This window comes from Dasypus novemcinctus, chromosome 24, assembly GCF_030445035.2.
Source record: "Dasypus novemcinctus isolate mDasNov1 chromosome 24, mDasNov1.1.hap2, whole genome shotgun sequence".
Lineage (NCBI taxonomy): Eukaryota > Metazoa > Chordata > Mammalia > Cingulata > Dasypodidae > Dasypus > Dasypus novemcinctus.
Genome location: NC_080696.1, coordinates 61987540 through 62005152, shown reverse-complemented (window position 1 = coordinate 62005152; position 17613 = coordinate 61987540). Strand labels below are relative to the sequence as shown.

Sequence of the window (17613 nt, the reverse complement as noted above, 5' to 3'; positions counted from 1 at the left end):
CTGATTAGGTGCCTCCCTCCCACAACAGAGGTCCCAGGTTCGGTTCCTCATGCCTCCTGAAAAGAAGACTAGCACACAACAAGCAGCACAGCAAATGCAAACAACAAGGAGGTGGGGAGAAATAAAATAAATCTTTAATTTAAAAAATTTTTAAAAAAGCATTTCCCCAAACAAGACCAGAGAATTAAGAATTCTTCTGGGTGCACATGATCCAGGGTTACCTGACCTGTATCAGCTTGCACTCATGTTGGTCAGAACCTCAGATGCTAAATCCTGAATGGCAAAAACTGACTGGAATGACCCAGAAAGGGACTCACAGTTTCTCTTTCCACAATAAATCTGACCGTCAAATAGGTCCAAGAAATAGGGCAAAGTGTCTCTAAGATTACACATGGGGGGGGAATTTTTTTAAAATCTTCTCCATGAATACTGATAGGAAAGCATTGGCCCTCATATTAAACAATTAACCCCAACTTGTCCCATCTGCAAAAACAAAATTCTGATTTAAAAAAATGAGTGGGTCAAGGACAGAAAGTCAGCTCTTTTATATAAGCAGGTAAGTTTTGTATTTCTATGCTCTCTGTGTTTCTGCGTTTTCCTGTCTGACTCATGGCTGATGTACTTTAAGTTATAAGCTATTTGTGTCTGTGTTTTGGTATATATTTTCCTATCTCCAGACGGTATTACCAAATTAACTTATAAAACTCCAAAAAAGAACTTGATCAAATTGACTTAAAGATAAATAAACATTTATATATAGACTACCCAAATCCCAGAAATTAAGGAACCCAAACACCTAGTATTTCCAATGAAAAAAGAATATTTGCAAAATTAAACCCAAATGTTTTAAAAATTCAAGTTCACATAATTTGGTAAACCTTTGGCAAAAGGACTAGTTTAATATTGTTAGTTTAAAAAAAACTATGCCTTTTGAGTTATTAATGTTAAATATAATGCATACAATTTTATTCTACTTGGGTATGTTCTTCCTAAATTTATATAGGTTAACTGACTGAATAAGTTGGCATTAATTCTACTATATGTTCAAGATAATGAAATATGTAAATGTGTTCTTAACTAAATTGTTATTTTTCTGACCACCTTTATTTCAAGTCTAATCGTAATTGTGTTTTGTAGGATGTCAGCTTAAAGACAGTATTCAAGATGTTTTGGTAACAAACATATAAGGTATATAAGGGAAAAAGAGAGTAGTTGAGAGTAGTTTTGTTCTAAATTTAATTGAGCAGTTATTGCAAAATGAGAAACAGGAAGATACAAAACAAAACCCGAATAGATAGAGAAAGTTATAGAAGGTTTGTAGAAATAAATATTATTTGTCATGGTCAAAGCTGGCTAAGATTTGAAAGGTTTATAAGTTTTTTTTAAGAGCTTTCATATCAAACAGTATATACAAAGCTAGAATTTGGTTTTCTCTTTGGTAAAATGATGACATTTTCTTAGATTACTGGTCTGCTTTTAGTAAGGTTTTCTTAGCCATCCAAGGAACATGCCTAGAGGACAAAGATTCTAAGTGTTATCAGAGCAATTTCCTCTGCTTTATATTGACCTTATCATCCTTTATAGTTTAAGAGAACAAATCTTCTCACTTTTAAAAGAACTAAGCTGTGTGTGTGGGTTTACAACCTTAGTAACTCCTCTCTCTACTATCTTTGATTGTCACTTTAAAATAAGGACCCAAATATTGCTTCACAGTGACCCATGACCAGAGTTAACAAAATGTTCAAATCTGACAACTTTTCACATGTTGCCTTCCCAAAACCAAACCTTAAATAGGATGTCTTCTTGATCTCAAACTGTCCTGAGATTTTCCAGAGGGCCCCTGGAAAATCACAAAGTATTTGTTCTTTCATTTGTAAAAAAAGAGGTGCTAGAAAATATTCAGGTTTAATCACTATGAGTTGAATGGGAAATGTTGTCAAATTAAATAGGATTTTCTTACTTTCTGTTGACTAAATATATATGGGTAAAATGCATTTTCAATATAAATATTTTAGAAATTGTATAAAGTTCCTGGAGATTTGTCAATGTCCTCATTGTCCCTGAAATGTCCCAGTACTGATCTGCCTTTTATTAGACAAGAGTAGTGTTACTGGTCACAATTTCGGTTATTCTTTCTTTAAAAAATTGTTTAATGAACTCTAATATTCACTTTTTTAAAAGTTATTTTTTATTTTTTCAAGATTCACATTTGTAAAACAGCAATAAAGTTTATCATGGCCATTTTAAGTCTTTAGGTATCTACAGATGGCTTGTTTCTTTTTAGATTTATTTTTTATTTATTTCTCTCCCCTTTCCCGCCCCCTCACCCCACCTCAGTTGTCTGCTCTCTGTGTCCAATTCGCTGTGTCCTTCTGTGACTGCTTCTATCCTTATCAGCAGCACCGGGAATCTGTGTTTCTTTCTGTTGCATAATCTTGCTGTGTCAGCTTTCCGTGTGTGCGGGGCCATTCTTTATGCTGTTGCTTCCTGAAACACTTGCAATTAGCTACAGGTCAGAGTGCTCTGTCTTCAATAAAAAGGACTGTCTTAGAGACCTATGGAAAGGACTATGCCAGGAACTCTGGGACACAGGTTTCTAATGACATTGCTTAAATAACTTTGAGACCACACCACTAGAATGGATCAAGATCTCCAAAATTCTAGGGGAACTGCTACCACAAAATAGAGTGGCACAAGGATTAATTACCTAGGACTGAAGGAACTGGTTAAAAAAAAAGATTATAGGTTTTGTTTGGATTATTGCTGATGTTTTAACGTTCTATTTTCTAGATACAAAGAATCCCTTACTCTTTTCCCTTAAGCTATCTATAATACATAAAATATTCATCTTTTTATCCATGCCTAACCCCTCCAAAATTTGGAAACCCTTATTGAATATTATTATTTTTATGGCAATATAATTATCTGCATGGTTCAAATTGTTAACAAGACATAATTAGAGACACTGATTACATAACCAAGGCTTTGACTAGAATGTCTTGTTTGAGAATGATGCTCTTTAATCCTATATGATCAGAGAGTTTAAGAACTAAGGTTGAGGGGGGAAGCGGACTTGGCCCAGTGGTTAGGGCATTCGTCTACCAAACGGGAGGTCCACAGTTCAAACCCCAGGGCTCCTTGACCCATGTGGAGCTGGCCCATGTGCAGTGCTGATGCGCGCAAGGAGTGCCCTGCCACGCAGGGGTGTCCCCCGCGTAGGGGAGCCCGGTGCACTCTCCTGTAAGGAGAGCTGCCCAGCACAAAAGAAAGTGCAGCGGCACAGGCACACACGGAGAACTGACGCAAGATGACGCAACAAAAAGAAACACAAATTCCTGTGCAGCAGAAAAAGAAGATGACGCAGCAAATAGACATAGAGAACAGACAACCGGAGGGTGGGGGGAGGAAGGGGAGAGAAGAAAAAAAAAAAAAGAACTAAGGTTGACTTCATGGAGTCAATGCTTACAAAACCCTCTTGGAAAAACCAGTCTGGGATCCTGTTCCAGGTTCCCAGTCTTACGGGTAAGGAAGGTCACTTTCTGGTAGGCATAGAAACCATATGATACTTTGTGAACCTCAAGAAAAAAGAATTCACCCAAATCTATAGGTACTGCAGATGAAATCTGATGTAAAGTTCTTGGTCTGGCTTCCTAGACTAGACAGGCTTTAAAAAGTCCAATCTGAGGTTCCTTGTAAAAACTAACAGCAAATCAAACTTAGAAAGACCTATATGGTAAATTATCATTCCTGCGGCACCTATGTAAAATAAAATCAGGCTAAATCTAATGAAAACAGCCTTATTTTATGATCAAGAATAATCTTTCTGGGGGTTATCTTGGATCAAAACGAGCTTGAATATAGAAAAATAAATATGTGTTTCAATAGAAAACTATGATACATCCCCTGTGGTTTATCAGATTCTGCTCCTGTTCATTGTCTGCACTCATTTGCATCATCTTTGTAAACGGAGATAATTGCATGGTTTTGTTACCCATCTGTAAATTGGACTGGCTCCTGTGATCTTACCTACATTGTCTACCCTAAATGCCAGTCAGAAAGCTAACTTAGGATCAGGCCTCAAACAGAGAGAAGTGGTATATAATGTTCCCAATCCCCTGACCTATCAGAATAAAGGGTCCACTCTACCCTGCGCACCATTCATACCTTCCCTTCACATCTAAGGTTATGAAACAGCTTTAACCGCATCCTCAGTGCTTCTTCAGGCCCTCCAGGCTGAAGCTGACAGCTGAGCATCAGGGGTCTGGCAAAACAGAACGGCTCTAGATACCCTATGAACAATGTTGCAATTATGTTAAGTCTGACACAGTGATAACCTAAGTATTTTAAAGGATCAAGTTAAGATGTTTCATGGTATCAGCCAGGTTCAAGTGTTTGAATGGACAGACCTATTTCCTAACCGGAGTTCTTGGTTTAATGGAAAATGGGGAACAAATTAGTACACTTTGTTTGGATTTATGCTTTTAATTGTGATTACCAGTCTATACGTTTCTATTTCTTGTTGTACAAATCATGTTTCAAGCTTCTGTTAAAATTCCTTGTCACCCTCAAGACAATGGTTGATCTTAAGATAACTAATCAAAAGGAAAATGAGATAGAAATGGGACTGCTTCTAGTGGAAAGTAACTTAAAATAAAAAATAAAAATAATAGACACCCTCACTCAGAAAGAGCTCTCCAAGGGTTTTTAAATGTAATTGAATAGCCACCCAATGTACCTTTTGATAAGAAATCAAAGTGGTAACTGGAGTGTTTTGGTCAAGTTTCCAATGAGATCAAAAGGGGGGACTATTAAGTAAAATAAAATGGTCTCTGGCATTGGGCAATGCCTGGAGGAACCTCTTTCTGAGAAAGGATTTTCCAGAACACAAAAACAACTGACCTGCAGGAACTTTATGAAAATGGAATGTACCTACAGAACTGCAGATAAGCAACACTTAATGATAAGATAGCTTTGGTCCAGTAGAAATAGCTTATGTATAGCAATTCATATCTGCTCACAGCTTTTTAAGAACCACATCCCCCATTTAAAATGGAAACCTTTTTTTTTAAAGATTTCTTTAATCTCCCCACTCCACCATTGTTTGCACTCGCTATCTGCTCTCTGCGTCTACTCATTGTGTGTTCTCTTGTCAGCCCATTCTTCTCTTTTAGGAGACACTGATAATTGAACCCGGGTCCTCCCATGTGGGAGGGAGGGGCCCAATCACCGGATACACCTCCATTCCCCACTCTGCCTCTCATTGTGCTTCCCTGTTGTGTCTCTTCATTGCATCATCTCACTATGTTATCTTGTCAAGTCAGCTCCCTGCACCAGCCTTTTTTGCTCATCCTCCCTAGGAGGCACTGGGAACCAAACCAGGGGCCTCCCATGTTGTAGGCAGGTGCCCAACTGCTTGAGCCACATCAGCTTCTCAAAAATGGCAACTTAATATTGGCCAAGCAGAACATTTCCTCACTTGCTTCTGTGTTTTCCCTGTATGGGCACCCATTTCCACTCTCTTCAGTGAAGCTCCTTTCCACATGCAGTTTGAATATTGTCCAATTCATGAATTGTAAAGTGCTCAAATAATAAATTCCCATAATTAAAATCTAATTTTTTTTTAACAATTCAAAAGTTCATTAATGTTTTCTAAATATACAGAATCATGAAAGACTGACAAAATCTGATCTAAAAAACTGAACCAGCATTCACAAAGTAAATCAAAGTATGCTCTGGAATCATCAATCTGAACTTTTTTTTTAGGAGGTACCGGGGATTGAACCCAGAACTTCATACATGGGAGGCAGCTGCTCAACCACTGAACTATGGCCACTCCCTAAACTTTTTAAAAAGAAAGTATGGTAAGAAACCCCTCCTAAATCCACAAAGAAAAAATCTTAATGAATTCACAGTGCTTAAGAAATTATCCTGACAGCTATTAACATTTCTTTAACGGTTATAAATTCTCTGTCTCCTTCCTCCTAAAATGAACCTCTTTATCAGTTAACTCTAAAGATCAAGGAATTGGTAGTGATATACTGGAAAGCACTTGGGCTTCAGTGTTAGACAAACCTGGTTAAATACCTAGAGTACTATTTACTATTGTACTCTCATGGAGGGGCAAGTTACTTAAGCACTGAGTAACTCACCTCAAAGGACCGTTATGTATATTAAGTAAGATAATGAGCCTAAATCACTTACCACACAGTCTTTAGCACAGTATTTATCTCCTAAAAATGTTCATTCCTCCCACAGCCCTTTTCTTTACCCTCAAATTACAAAATATCCTAGTGGGCACCACTATGGCCACTCCAGACCCAACCCACCATGGGAAGAAGGGGAGGAAATCCACAACTTTGCCCTTTATAAATGTACCCTCTGTTCCTGGCTGTCTAGGCTCTACTTTCTATTCACTTCCATTCCCTCAGCACCCTCTAGCCTTCAAACCTAACCCTAAGAACCTGAAGTCTTTTTTTTTCCCCAGGAGGTACTGGGGATTGAACCCAGGACCTCGTACATGGGAAGCAGGTGCAACCACTTGAGCTACACCTGCTCCCCAGAACCTGGAATCTTAAAGGTTCCAAGACACATCACAAACAATTCAAATCTAGGTAAACATTCCAGGTCCGGGGGTACATTACATTGTTTTCAAGTACAATCTAAAAGACACACAGTAGAGGGAAATATGTACTGTCTCAATCTACTCCTCCCCAAAAATACTCATTCACCTACACCAACTGTGTGCTAATACAAACACATTAGAGATACCAGTGGCCACAGGGGCACACACAACAGACAGTGATCAAACAAAAAGTCCTAAGGGAAGACATTACTTGACACACATGAAGAGAAATACTATCCTGCTAAATCAAGAATTGATATTAGGGAAGTAGATGTGGCTCAAGGGATAAGGCCTCTCCCGACCATATGGGAAGACCTGGTTGGATCCCTGGGGCCTCCTGGTGAAAGAAAAAAAAAAAAAAAAGAAAGCATGCCTGCGCAGTAAGCCAGTGCCCACATGGCAAGTCAAGTGCCTGCTTGGTGACCCAAGCACCCACATAGTGAGCTGAGTGCCCATATGGGTGCCTGCATAGTAAGCCAAGTGCCCACATGGTGAGCTGAGTGCCCATTCAAGTGCCCGCATGGCAAGCCAAGCACCTGCATGGCAAGTCAAGTGCCCACCTGAGTACCCATGTGGTGAACCAGTGCCTGCACGGCGAGCCAGTGCCCGCATGGTGAGCCAAGTGCCCGCACGAGTGCTCACATGGCGAGCCGAATGCCCACGTGGAAAGCCGAGTGCCCACGTGGTAAGCCAAGTACCCACGTGGTGAGCCAGTGTTCACACGGCAAACCAGTACCCGTGTGGTAAGCCAAGTGCCTGTGCAGCAAGCCAAGTGCCTGCGTGGTGAGCCAGTGCCTGATCAAGTGAGTCGTGCAGCAAGATGATGATGCAACAAAAGAGAGACAAAGGGGAGGGTTAAGGTGAAGCATAGCAGAGATCAGGAACTGAGGTGGCACAACTGACAGGGAACCTCTCTCCACATCAGAAGTCCCCAGGATTGAATCCTAGTGAATTCTAGAGGAGAAAGAGAAGAGAAAACAAAAAGACAAACAGATACAGAAGATCACACAGCAAATGGACACAGACAGCAAGAACAGCAGTGGGGGAGGGGGAAGGAATGAAGGAAAAAATAAATTAAATTTTTTAAAAATAAAATAAGAACTGATAATAACCCTTCTGAAAAGGTGAAGGAAAACTCTTGGAAGGTATTACTATAGCTTTACAGTTTTGTACAGTTAATGCTAAAAAGTTATTAAAAGAAAGCATTTCATGATTTTCCCATGGTACTATGCCATTTTCTCAAAACTCTAAAGGACAATAAAGCACAGTTTCTAGACATTGGCAACTTCTGTTAATGTTAAAACACTGCATTTAGGTGATGACTGCAGAACTATGTGATTATACCAAATATTATTGATTGTACATTTTGGATGAATTGTATGCTTTATAAATATGTATCAATAAAATTGGTTTGTTAAAAAAAAAAAACACTGCATTTAACATTTTGAAAAACATTAGGTATTCTAGAAATGCTATTTTGCTACAATGGTTTTTTGTTTCTTTGTTTTAATAATCTTAAAATGACTGTCAAGTTCAGTAACTTTGTTTCCATAACAAAGCACTTTGTAAAGCCAGTGGTCCAGGTTTGAAACAATCCTGGAAATGTTCTGCTGATGACAGCCTGAAAGTGGCCTAAAATGACAGAAAACCAGCTTGGAAACCATAATGCAACTTTGTTTTTTAACACCATATCCAGGGCAAAATAGTTGTGCTGAAGGCTTTTCTTTTCTTTTATTAAAAACACTTTATGGCAACCTTGTCTTGACAAATGGAATTTAGCACTCTTTGTGTTCATTTTTCTTGTTATCTTGCTGAAAGCTATACTCATTTGTTCCAAATCAGTCACCCATTAGATGAAAAATTTTTTAAATAAAAATTGGAGATGTGGGAAACGGACTTTGGCCCAGTGGTTAGGGCGTCCGTCTACCATATGGGAGGTCCGTGGTTCAAACCCCGGGAGCTGGCCATGCGCAGCGCTGATGCGCGCAAGGAGTGCCGTGCCACGCAAGGGTGTCCCCCGCGTGGGGGAGCCCCACGCGCAAGGAGTGCGCCCGTGAGGAAAGCCGCCCAGCGTGAAAAGAAAGTGCAGCCTGCCCAGGAATGGCGCCGCCCACACTTCCCGTGCCGCTGACGACAACAGAAGCGGCCAAAGAAACAAGACGCAGCAAATAGACACCAAGAACAGACAACCAGGGGAGGGGGGGAATTAAATAAATAAATCTTTAAAAAAAAAAAAAAAAAAAAAATTGGAGATGTATGAGGCAATCTTTTTTTTTTTACAGATTTTATTTATTTATTTCTCTCCCTTCCCCCGCCCACCCGGGTTGTCTGTTCTCTGTGTCTATTTGCTGCATCTTGTTTCTTTGTCCGCTTCTGTTGTCAGCAGTGCGAGAATCTGTGTTTCTTTTTGTTGCGTCATCTTCTTGTGTCAGCTCTCCGTGTGGGTAGCGCCATTCCTGGGCAGGCTGCACTTTCTTTCACGCTGGGCGGCTTTCCTTTCGGGGTACACTCCTTGCGCGTGGGGCTCCCCTACGCAGGGGACACCCATGTGGCCCGGCACTCCTTGCACGCATCAGCACTGCGCATGGGCCAGCTGCACATGGGTCAAGGAGGCCCGGGGTTTGAACCGCGGACCTCCCATGTGGCAGATGGACGCCCTAACCGCTGGGCCAGTCCATTTCCCACACGAGGCAATCTTAAAGATAATTCCGCACGGAAAAATTCAAGTTTCAGGTTCTAAAAACCAAGCTTAGGGGTAATTTTTGAGTGATAACCAATATAACTTAACTTTTTTACTCCTCCCTTAATTTTCAACTACTTAATACTGCAGGGTCAAAGTTCTCAGTATTTTGCCTTCAGCATTTGAAGGAACGATGCTATATAAGTGTAATAAATGAAAGATTGTGTTAATTATATTTAAGAGTTCATCTCCTTAATAAACACCAATTCAGACTCTTATTTTAATAAATCCACACTTAGAGGAAAAGCTACCAGGTAATTATGAAGATAATTGTCATGCATGTTATAACCACACACAAAGGAAACATCACCACTTTCCAAATATAAGCATACAGCCAAGAACTAACAAATTTTCCCCTAGGAAGTTAACTGTGAAGAAAATAGTAAATAAATGCACAAAATAAAGCGAACTTCTAGTTTACATTTTTCCCAGGAATAAGAACTCAGAAGTAAACAGTACCTACTACGAAGATTTAAGCTTGATTCAAGCTTAGTAAGTTTAATGCCACTTCCTTTGAAGAGCAAGCTGGTTAGTAATTAAATAAATGAAGATAATCTATTCAGGATGGATTTAAACCACTACCATAAAGAATCGTAAGCACACTGCTGACATTTTGTTGTGCTGTAAAACACAGTCTGCTCTATGTGAGCATGAAATGTTAAGGAAATCAGTGCTATACTAAAGCTAAAGAATTAATGCTATTCTTACCATCTGAAAGTATTTACTGCATAGAACTGACTATATCTACAGGGTTTTATATTTTTTAACTTCCTAAACAATTTTAAATTACACATCCATGAGAAAGTGTTGATGCTAAGCATGCGTTCCTTACAGAAAAATAACATCACTAACTTATCTACTATAATAATGCCCAAGTTCCTATTTTCTCCCCGAAATGGATACTAACCACTACAACCCCTACAGACCAAGACAGTACTATCTGAGACTGTTTGAAGGGCACTGATATAGTCTTAAAATAAAGCAGTTAAATGGGTCTACAGTGGGGTTAAGTCTTAATATTCAGCTTGTGAAGATAGAACATCTTCATGTGACAGTGTCATTGTGGGGGGGGGTGGAGTGCTAGGATGTGAAGAAGGATTAAGTCTTGGACAAGGGAAGGAGATGTGGCTCAAGCAATTAGGCTCCCATCTACCATACAGCAAATCCAGGGTTCAATACCCAGGGCCTTCTGGTGAAGGCAAGCTGGCCCGTGAGGCCAGTTGGCCTGTGCAGGAGTGCTGCCCCATGTACGAGTGCTGCTCAGCACAGGAGTGCTGGCCCATACAGGAGTGCTGGCCCACACGGACAGCTGATACAGCAAGATGACACAACAAAAAGAGACACAGAGGAGAGACAACAGGAGACGCAGCAGCCCAGGAAGCTGAGGTGGTGCCTGAGAATGATTGCCTCTCTCCCACTCCACAAGGTCCCAGGATCGCTTCCCAGAGCTGCCTAATGAGAATACAAGCAGACAGAGAAGAACACACAGCAAATGGACACAGAGAGCAGACAATGGAGGGAGGAGGAGAAATAAAATAAAAATCTGTAAGGAAAAAAAAAGGTCTTGGACAGGGTAGTAGATGTGGAACAAGCGATTGGGCTCCCACCTACCACATGGAAGGTCTGTGGTTCAGTTCCCAGTACCCCCTAAAGAAGACAGCAAGCTGGCACGATGGGCAGGCACAGCAAGTTGATACAACAAGGTGAAACAATAAAAGACACAAGAAAAAAAAAAAACATAATGAGAGATACAACAAAGCAAGGAGTAGAGGTTCCTGATGCCTCCTAAACAGGATGAGCAGGACTGCACGCTGGTACAACAAACAGGCACAGCGAGATGATGCGACAAGATGATGCAACAAGAGACACAAGAGGAAAAACAATGAGAGAGACAACAAAGCAGAGAATAGAGGTGGCTCAAGCAATTAGGATCTTCCCTCCCACATGGGAATCCTAAGTTTGGTTCCTGGTGCCTCCCAAAGAAACAAAAGAAGACAAGCAGACACAGCAAGTGCAAACAACGGGGCAGGGAGAGATAAATAAATAAAATTTTAAAAATTAAAAAATTTTAAAAATACATGTTAAAGTCTTGGACAAAGACCAAAAAATACAAGATACATTATTTACCACAGATGGAATCTGATGGAGGGAAAGGGAGAGGAGAAAGAAAATAGGAAATACAAAATACCCTGAAAGTGACTCATTCAGGATGCTCTCTTTGAGATGGACAAGTGGGACCTCAGAGGAAATAAGAAAAAAAAAAAAAAAAAAAAGGATCAATAGAAAGAGTGACAGTGCAAAACAAACACATTCGGCAGGTTTCCAAAAACTATCAACTCTTTCAGAAAGACTGCCCTGTCTGTCTTAAAAATATATGGGGAGTGAATGTAGCTAAGTAGTTGAGCACCTGCTTCCCATGTACAAGGTCCTGGGTTCAATCCCCAATACCTCCTAAAAGTGAGAAAAAAAAAAATTTAAAAACATCTCATGAAAATTAACCTCAAATCTAGGCAAACCCCATTGTGTCTTGCTTTTTTCAGGAAACTACAGGTCTTTCTACTTCACAGGTTTAACACAAGCATCAAAGGATTTTTCGAAAGACTGAATAAGGTCACATAAACCTGTATTCTCTTTCCTTCCATAGCATCCTTAAATTTAACATAACCACATAAAATTCCCAAGATTAAAAAGAATCCAACAATATATAATCCCATTTGATCATCATAGGCTGCACTTAAAAGATGATTACATTTCCGTTTGGATGACAGGCATTTTAACATTCTCAAGCAACGTTAGCTTAGATATTTGACTCTTCTAAGTGAAACATCAGAAGTCACAGTCATCACCCTGATAATTTGGAAGAGGCCAGCTGAATGTGCCAGTTCTCATTCTAAAACAGACTATCTCTATAAAGCAAGCCAAGGTATTAAGTCTCTTATAAATTCACTGAGCCCCCAACTTAAAAACAAAACATTTCAGAAAATGGTTTACATATGTCTGCAGATGCCTCTTTTAAAGCCATGAGCTAATGGCCTTTGACAAATTGATCAGAATGTCTCTTGGGTCACTTGCCTAGCAAATATATCCAGTGATTTCACCATCATTTATTTGGCCAACCCAGGGCCAGGCGGATCTCTCTTCTTTGCCATCCATAACTTTCAGGTGAAGAATCTGAAGTGCTGAAGCCAGCTGTCTATGCATTCACTAAGCACCTGCACAGCCATAATGCCACGCCTTCCAAACAACAAACTTTCCACCGGAGGCAAGTCAAACATGAGTTATCATCCCCATCAAATGAAGACTGAAGAGACCAGTCCAGGGTCATACACCTTTAACTGAAAGAGTTGGGACAAAAACTTGCATTTTCAGCATCTCTTTCTATGATATCACATTAGAAGAGAGAATTTGTCCTGGAAGGTGGGGAAGGTGGGGTTTCAAGAAGGACTGTTTGATGAGGAGCAGCCACCCAAATTTTTTTTTTTAGGACATATGGGGAATGAACCCAGGACCTTGTATATAGGAAATAGGCACTCAAACACTGAGCTACATCCACTCCCCAGTGAGAGCTGGTTTTTCCATTTGTTTGTTTTGAGGAGGTACCAGGAATCAAACCCAGGACCTCGTACATGGGAATCGGGTGCTCAACCACTTGAGATACATCTGCTCCCCTGGACATACAATATTAACTTGGATGCTGGCTGTATCTGGGCACAAAAAGCCTAAAGAGTTCTGACTCCTGTCTCCTTGCCATCCTCATCTCCTATCTTACCCTGCAACCACAACAAATGCTCTTTGCTATTGTCATCCAGAGCTACTAGCCGCATCCCAAAAGAGCCCAAACATCTCAGCCTTGTGCCTCTGCACACACCATTCCCTTGCAGGAAATGCTCCCCACCCCAACTCTCCTTTTAGCCTACTTCTATTAAACCTCTGTAATTCAGCTCAACTGACACCCCTTCCATATGACCTCTTCTATGGTCCTAGAGTACTCTGGATTACTTTACGTCATTGCACAGTCCTGGCTGATTTGCTCATTTGCCCCCTTCTACAGCTGTAAGTACTGGGGTGGGGTTGTGGGAGAATGAAGGAAGTACATCTGATGTGACTCAGCATCTCCTGATACCTAACACACAGTAGGCACTCAATGTAAATGCCTGTGGGCTAAATGAATGCTTGTGTCAATTCACAGGAGTAAGCAAGCCCGGCTTCCTGGATAGAGAGCTTCAGACAACTCAAGTAGAAACCGTGTCTCCCCAGATTCACTTTGGCTACTTGGATTCCTTTCCCAGCATGACTTTTTCCAAGAGAAGGCCATGAGAACAACATACAAACTAAAACAATGCCACGGAATTATAATCCACGCGAGGTTTTGAGTTTTGTTTTGCTTTGCTTTTTACAAAGGAAAAACCTTCATTCCCCTACACACTCGGAGTCTCATTTCAGATTGTTTACCTTAGAGGGCAAGTGACAGCCACAGTTCTGGAGTATTTCTCAGGAGTCAGAAAGCATAACGGTTAAGAGTATGGGCTCTGAAGTCTGGGTTCAAATGTGCCACTTGCCAACTGGGTGAGGTTGGAAAATTACACTACCCTGCTTCCTGACAGGGGTGCCTCTGGCCAGCATTCACTCCACAAACACCCACGCGGCACCTACTGAAGGCCAGGAGCTGGCCAGGCCACCCAATCCAAATATACCCCCATCATATCGGCCTGCTTGACTTCCTTGACAGCAATTAACACTACCTGAAATGATCTTGTTTGCTGGTTGGTTTTACCTCCCCGCATTAGAATGCAAGCTCCCTGAGAGTAGGGACCTTGTCAGTCTTATCCACCGCAGTCTCCCCAGTGCCAAGCATCTGCCTATCACACAAATGCCCAATACATGTGGAATGAACAAATGGACAAGTCAGAGAAGGTCCCTGTTTCTCATGGAGTGTGTATCTTGGTGAAGGTAGACAAAAATAAATAAATAAAAGCATCAAGGTACAGATCACGAAGGAGTTGAGTGCACAGAGGAAACCAAAGCCCTCTGGCTCCAGCTGCAGGGTGCTCTGGGGGATAAAGGATCCCACCACCCTGGCAGGCTCCCTCAGCTGCACAAAGGTGAGGAGCAGCCGTGAAGAACACAGTAAGGGAGTCGGGCCATGTCCCATCAGAACTCCTGGGGAGAGCCCTTTCATTCATTCGTTAAACTTACTCATTAGCCACCTAATATGTGTTGGGGATACAGCAGCCAACTGACTGTCCTCATGGAGTTTCCCTTCTCGTGTGGAAAGAATAAACAAGTCAGTACAGACGATCACTCTAGGTGAAGGTAAGTGCCGTGCAGACCATAACAGATGGGGCGGGGCTCGACTGCAGGTGTCCACCGTGGGCTGGGGGGTCCAAGCAGCCTCTCTGAGGGGGTGTCACTTGAGCCAACACCTAAGAAGCCCAGCTTGGGGCAGCCAATGCTTTTACATCCTAAAGCAGAAGACCACAAACTAGTCGGTAACAGTTAAGATGGCAACTGTGACAAGTGCCTCGAAGGCGACGAGCCCCCGGCGGGTGAACTCCCCGCACTTGCACGTCTTGGCAACTCTTGACAGTTCTCGGGGCGCAAGGCAGGTGGGCAGTGGGCGCTGAGGCCCGGCCCTGTCCCGATCCGACGGCCACGAGGGCACGGCGGGGACAGCGGGCGGACGAGGAACGACGTCACCCGCCGACCAGGCCCCGTCCCTCCAAAACTCGGGGCGGGGGCGGGCGCGGAGCCCACGCGGGGCGGCCGGGCCTGGCCCGCGGGCCGGAAGATGGCGGCGCGGGCCCGGGCGCTTCTCCGGGGCTTACCTCGGAATTTGAGCTCGTGCTGTGGCTCGAGGCTCAGGACCTGCTCCACCTTCGCCATGTTCCTCAGCGGCGGGGCACCTTTGGCGGGGAGACCCCTGAGAGGTCACCTGGGGTGGGAAGCGTTACTGCTGCGCCCCCTTTAAGTTATTAAAAAAAAAAAAAAAGAGGCCTGTCGGGGGCGGGCGGGGGTCGCCTACTGGGGAGCGCGGGGGGAGGGGGACGGTGTACGCGGTGCAGGCGCAGGGGCGGAGGGCGAGGGCGAGGCCGCGGTGCTCGGCGAGCTCGCGCTACGCACGCACGCAGCGACGCACGTACGCACGCACGCAGCGGGCTGGCGGGCCCGGCCCTGGCGCGCACTCGGGCGGCGGGAAGCTGCGCCTTGCGCCGGCTCCAGGGGCGGGGAAAGGAAGCTGCGCGCAAGCGCAGCGCTGGCCGCAGGGGCGGGGCTGAGGGCAGCAGGGGGCGGGGTTTCGCACAGCTCGGGGGCGGGGCCGGTCTCGGATGGCCAGAAATGCGAACAATCCCTGAGAAGACTATTCAGGGCTTGCAGGGGACCAGCTGTTGTGTTGAGCGCCTGATTCAATAATAATAATTAATAAGCATAAACTTACTCTTTTCCCTTGCTTATTTTACAAGGCACTGTGAAAGTCTTTAAGTAATAATGAAAGTGCAATTTATTCTTATTAGAAACACAGTGTTTATGAGTGAAGGCTATGTGCTAGACACAATAATGTATCATAAGTAATAATTAAAAATATAATAAACTACCAATTATTGTTTGCTTATTTCGTGCCACTCTGCTGAATGCTTTCAATAATAACAGCAACTATAATAAAGAAAAACGTCAATACGTTTAATGTTTACTGTGTAACAAGCACTGTGCTGAATATTTTATTAATAGGTGGCATTTGTTTATGCAACAAATATTTACAGATGCAATGGTCAGAAAAGTTGGCCTGATTCCCACCCTCCTATTAGAGCCTTGTGGAGAGACATCCTTTGATTAAAGAAACACAAATTAGTACATGATTAAACATTTCTGGGACCTCAAAATTGAACATCCCATATTATTATTAACGTAAAAAAATTTTACTTTATTTTATTACACAATGTTTGATACGTAAAATAAAATGTATTCTTGATATTCTCCTGTATATGTACATTGATGAAACAAACAGGAAATTGCTAGTCGTGGCTGACAGGTGCCTTCATGGCAGCAATCCTAGTATACTTTGTACCATTCTTCACACCTTTCTTTATGCCTGAAGTTTTTCATAATAACAAAGTTTTGGGTTTTTTTTAGTTAATCTTTGTATTTTAACTGGAGCATTTAGTCCATTTATGCTTATTATATTTACTTACATATCTGGAATTATTCCTTCCAGCTTAATTTGTGCTTTCTATAAATCCTGTGTAGATTTTTTTCCCTTTTGCTTCTTTAGAAATCATTTTTTTCATGCACTCTATTTCTATTATTTTAATGATTACTCTAGAAAGTTTAACATATTTACTTAACACAAGAAAATCCAATTTTTAAAATGGCTTTACCTTCCTCTCTTAAAATACAGGGAACTTGAAGCACTCTAACTCTAATGTCTACTCCCCCAATTTATATGCTTTTGTTGTAGTGTCATCTTTTCCTTTTTGACCCCATGACCCATTACTAAATTGAGTCATACAGTCAATGTCATTTTTTATTCAGCCACATAGCTACCGATTTCTTTGCTCATCTTTACGTATCTCAGAATTTACAACTAGTATCGTTTTTCTTGTGCCTGAAGTACATCTTTTAAATTTTATTTTAATGAGGGTTTGTTAGTTCCAAGTCTCTCACTTTTGGTTTGAAAAGGACTTTATTTTACCCTTGTTCTTGAAAAATATTTTGGCTGGCTTGCTAGATTGACAGCCCTTCTCTGTCAGATACCACCCACTGTCTTCCAGCTTCCATCATTACTGTGGAGGAGTCAGATGAGCCTTTCACAGATAACCTGCTTTTTCCTTCTGTTCTGATGTTCAACAATCATGATGTATCTTCCTATTAATCTTATTTATTTACTTTCATTGTCTTTTTTAAAAGATAAATAAATCATACAAAACGTTACATTAAAAAACATAAGAAGTTCCCATATACCCCACTCCCCACCCCCTTTCTATTAATTTTTGCCTTGAATTCTTTAGGCTTCCTGATTTGTTGATTGGTGTCCTTCATCAGTTCTAGAAAGTTCTCAGACAATATTTCTTTTAAATATTACCTCAGCCCCATTCTCTTACTCTCTTCTAGAATTCTGATTCAAAGGTTATTATTAGACTAGTATTTTTCAAGCTGCCAATTGATTCCCAAGATGGGTTCTGAAGCTAATTTGTTAGGTTGTCACCAACATTGGGAACGAAAGAAAGAGGATAGAAAATATTGGAGTGCATTCTAT

The 17613-nt window shown here is 41.7% G+C and overlaps 1 protein-coding gene across 2 annotated transcripts in view; it reads right to left on the bottom strand.

The window, feature by feature from the left end:
* The window catches only part of VAPB (VAMP associated protein B and C), a 76327-nt gene extending 60742 nt beyond the window's left edge, over nt 1-15585 (bottom strand). Inside the window, exon 1 of one of the 2 annotated variants that reach the window (XM_004482350.5) lies at nt 15188-15585. In XM_004482350.5, coding sequence (XP_004482407.1) covers nt 15188-15245 — 58 coding nt within the window. In that variant the 5' untranslated portion in view covers nt 15246-15585. The remainder of the gene's footprint in view (nt 1-15187) is intronic. The other variant, XM_004482349.5, reaches the window with a different exon arrangement.
* Between the last annotated feature and the right edge of the window lie 2028 nt (nt 15586-17613).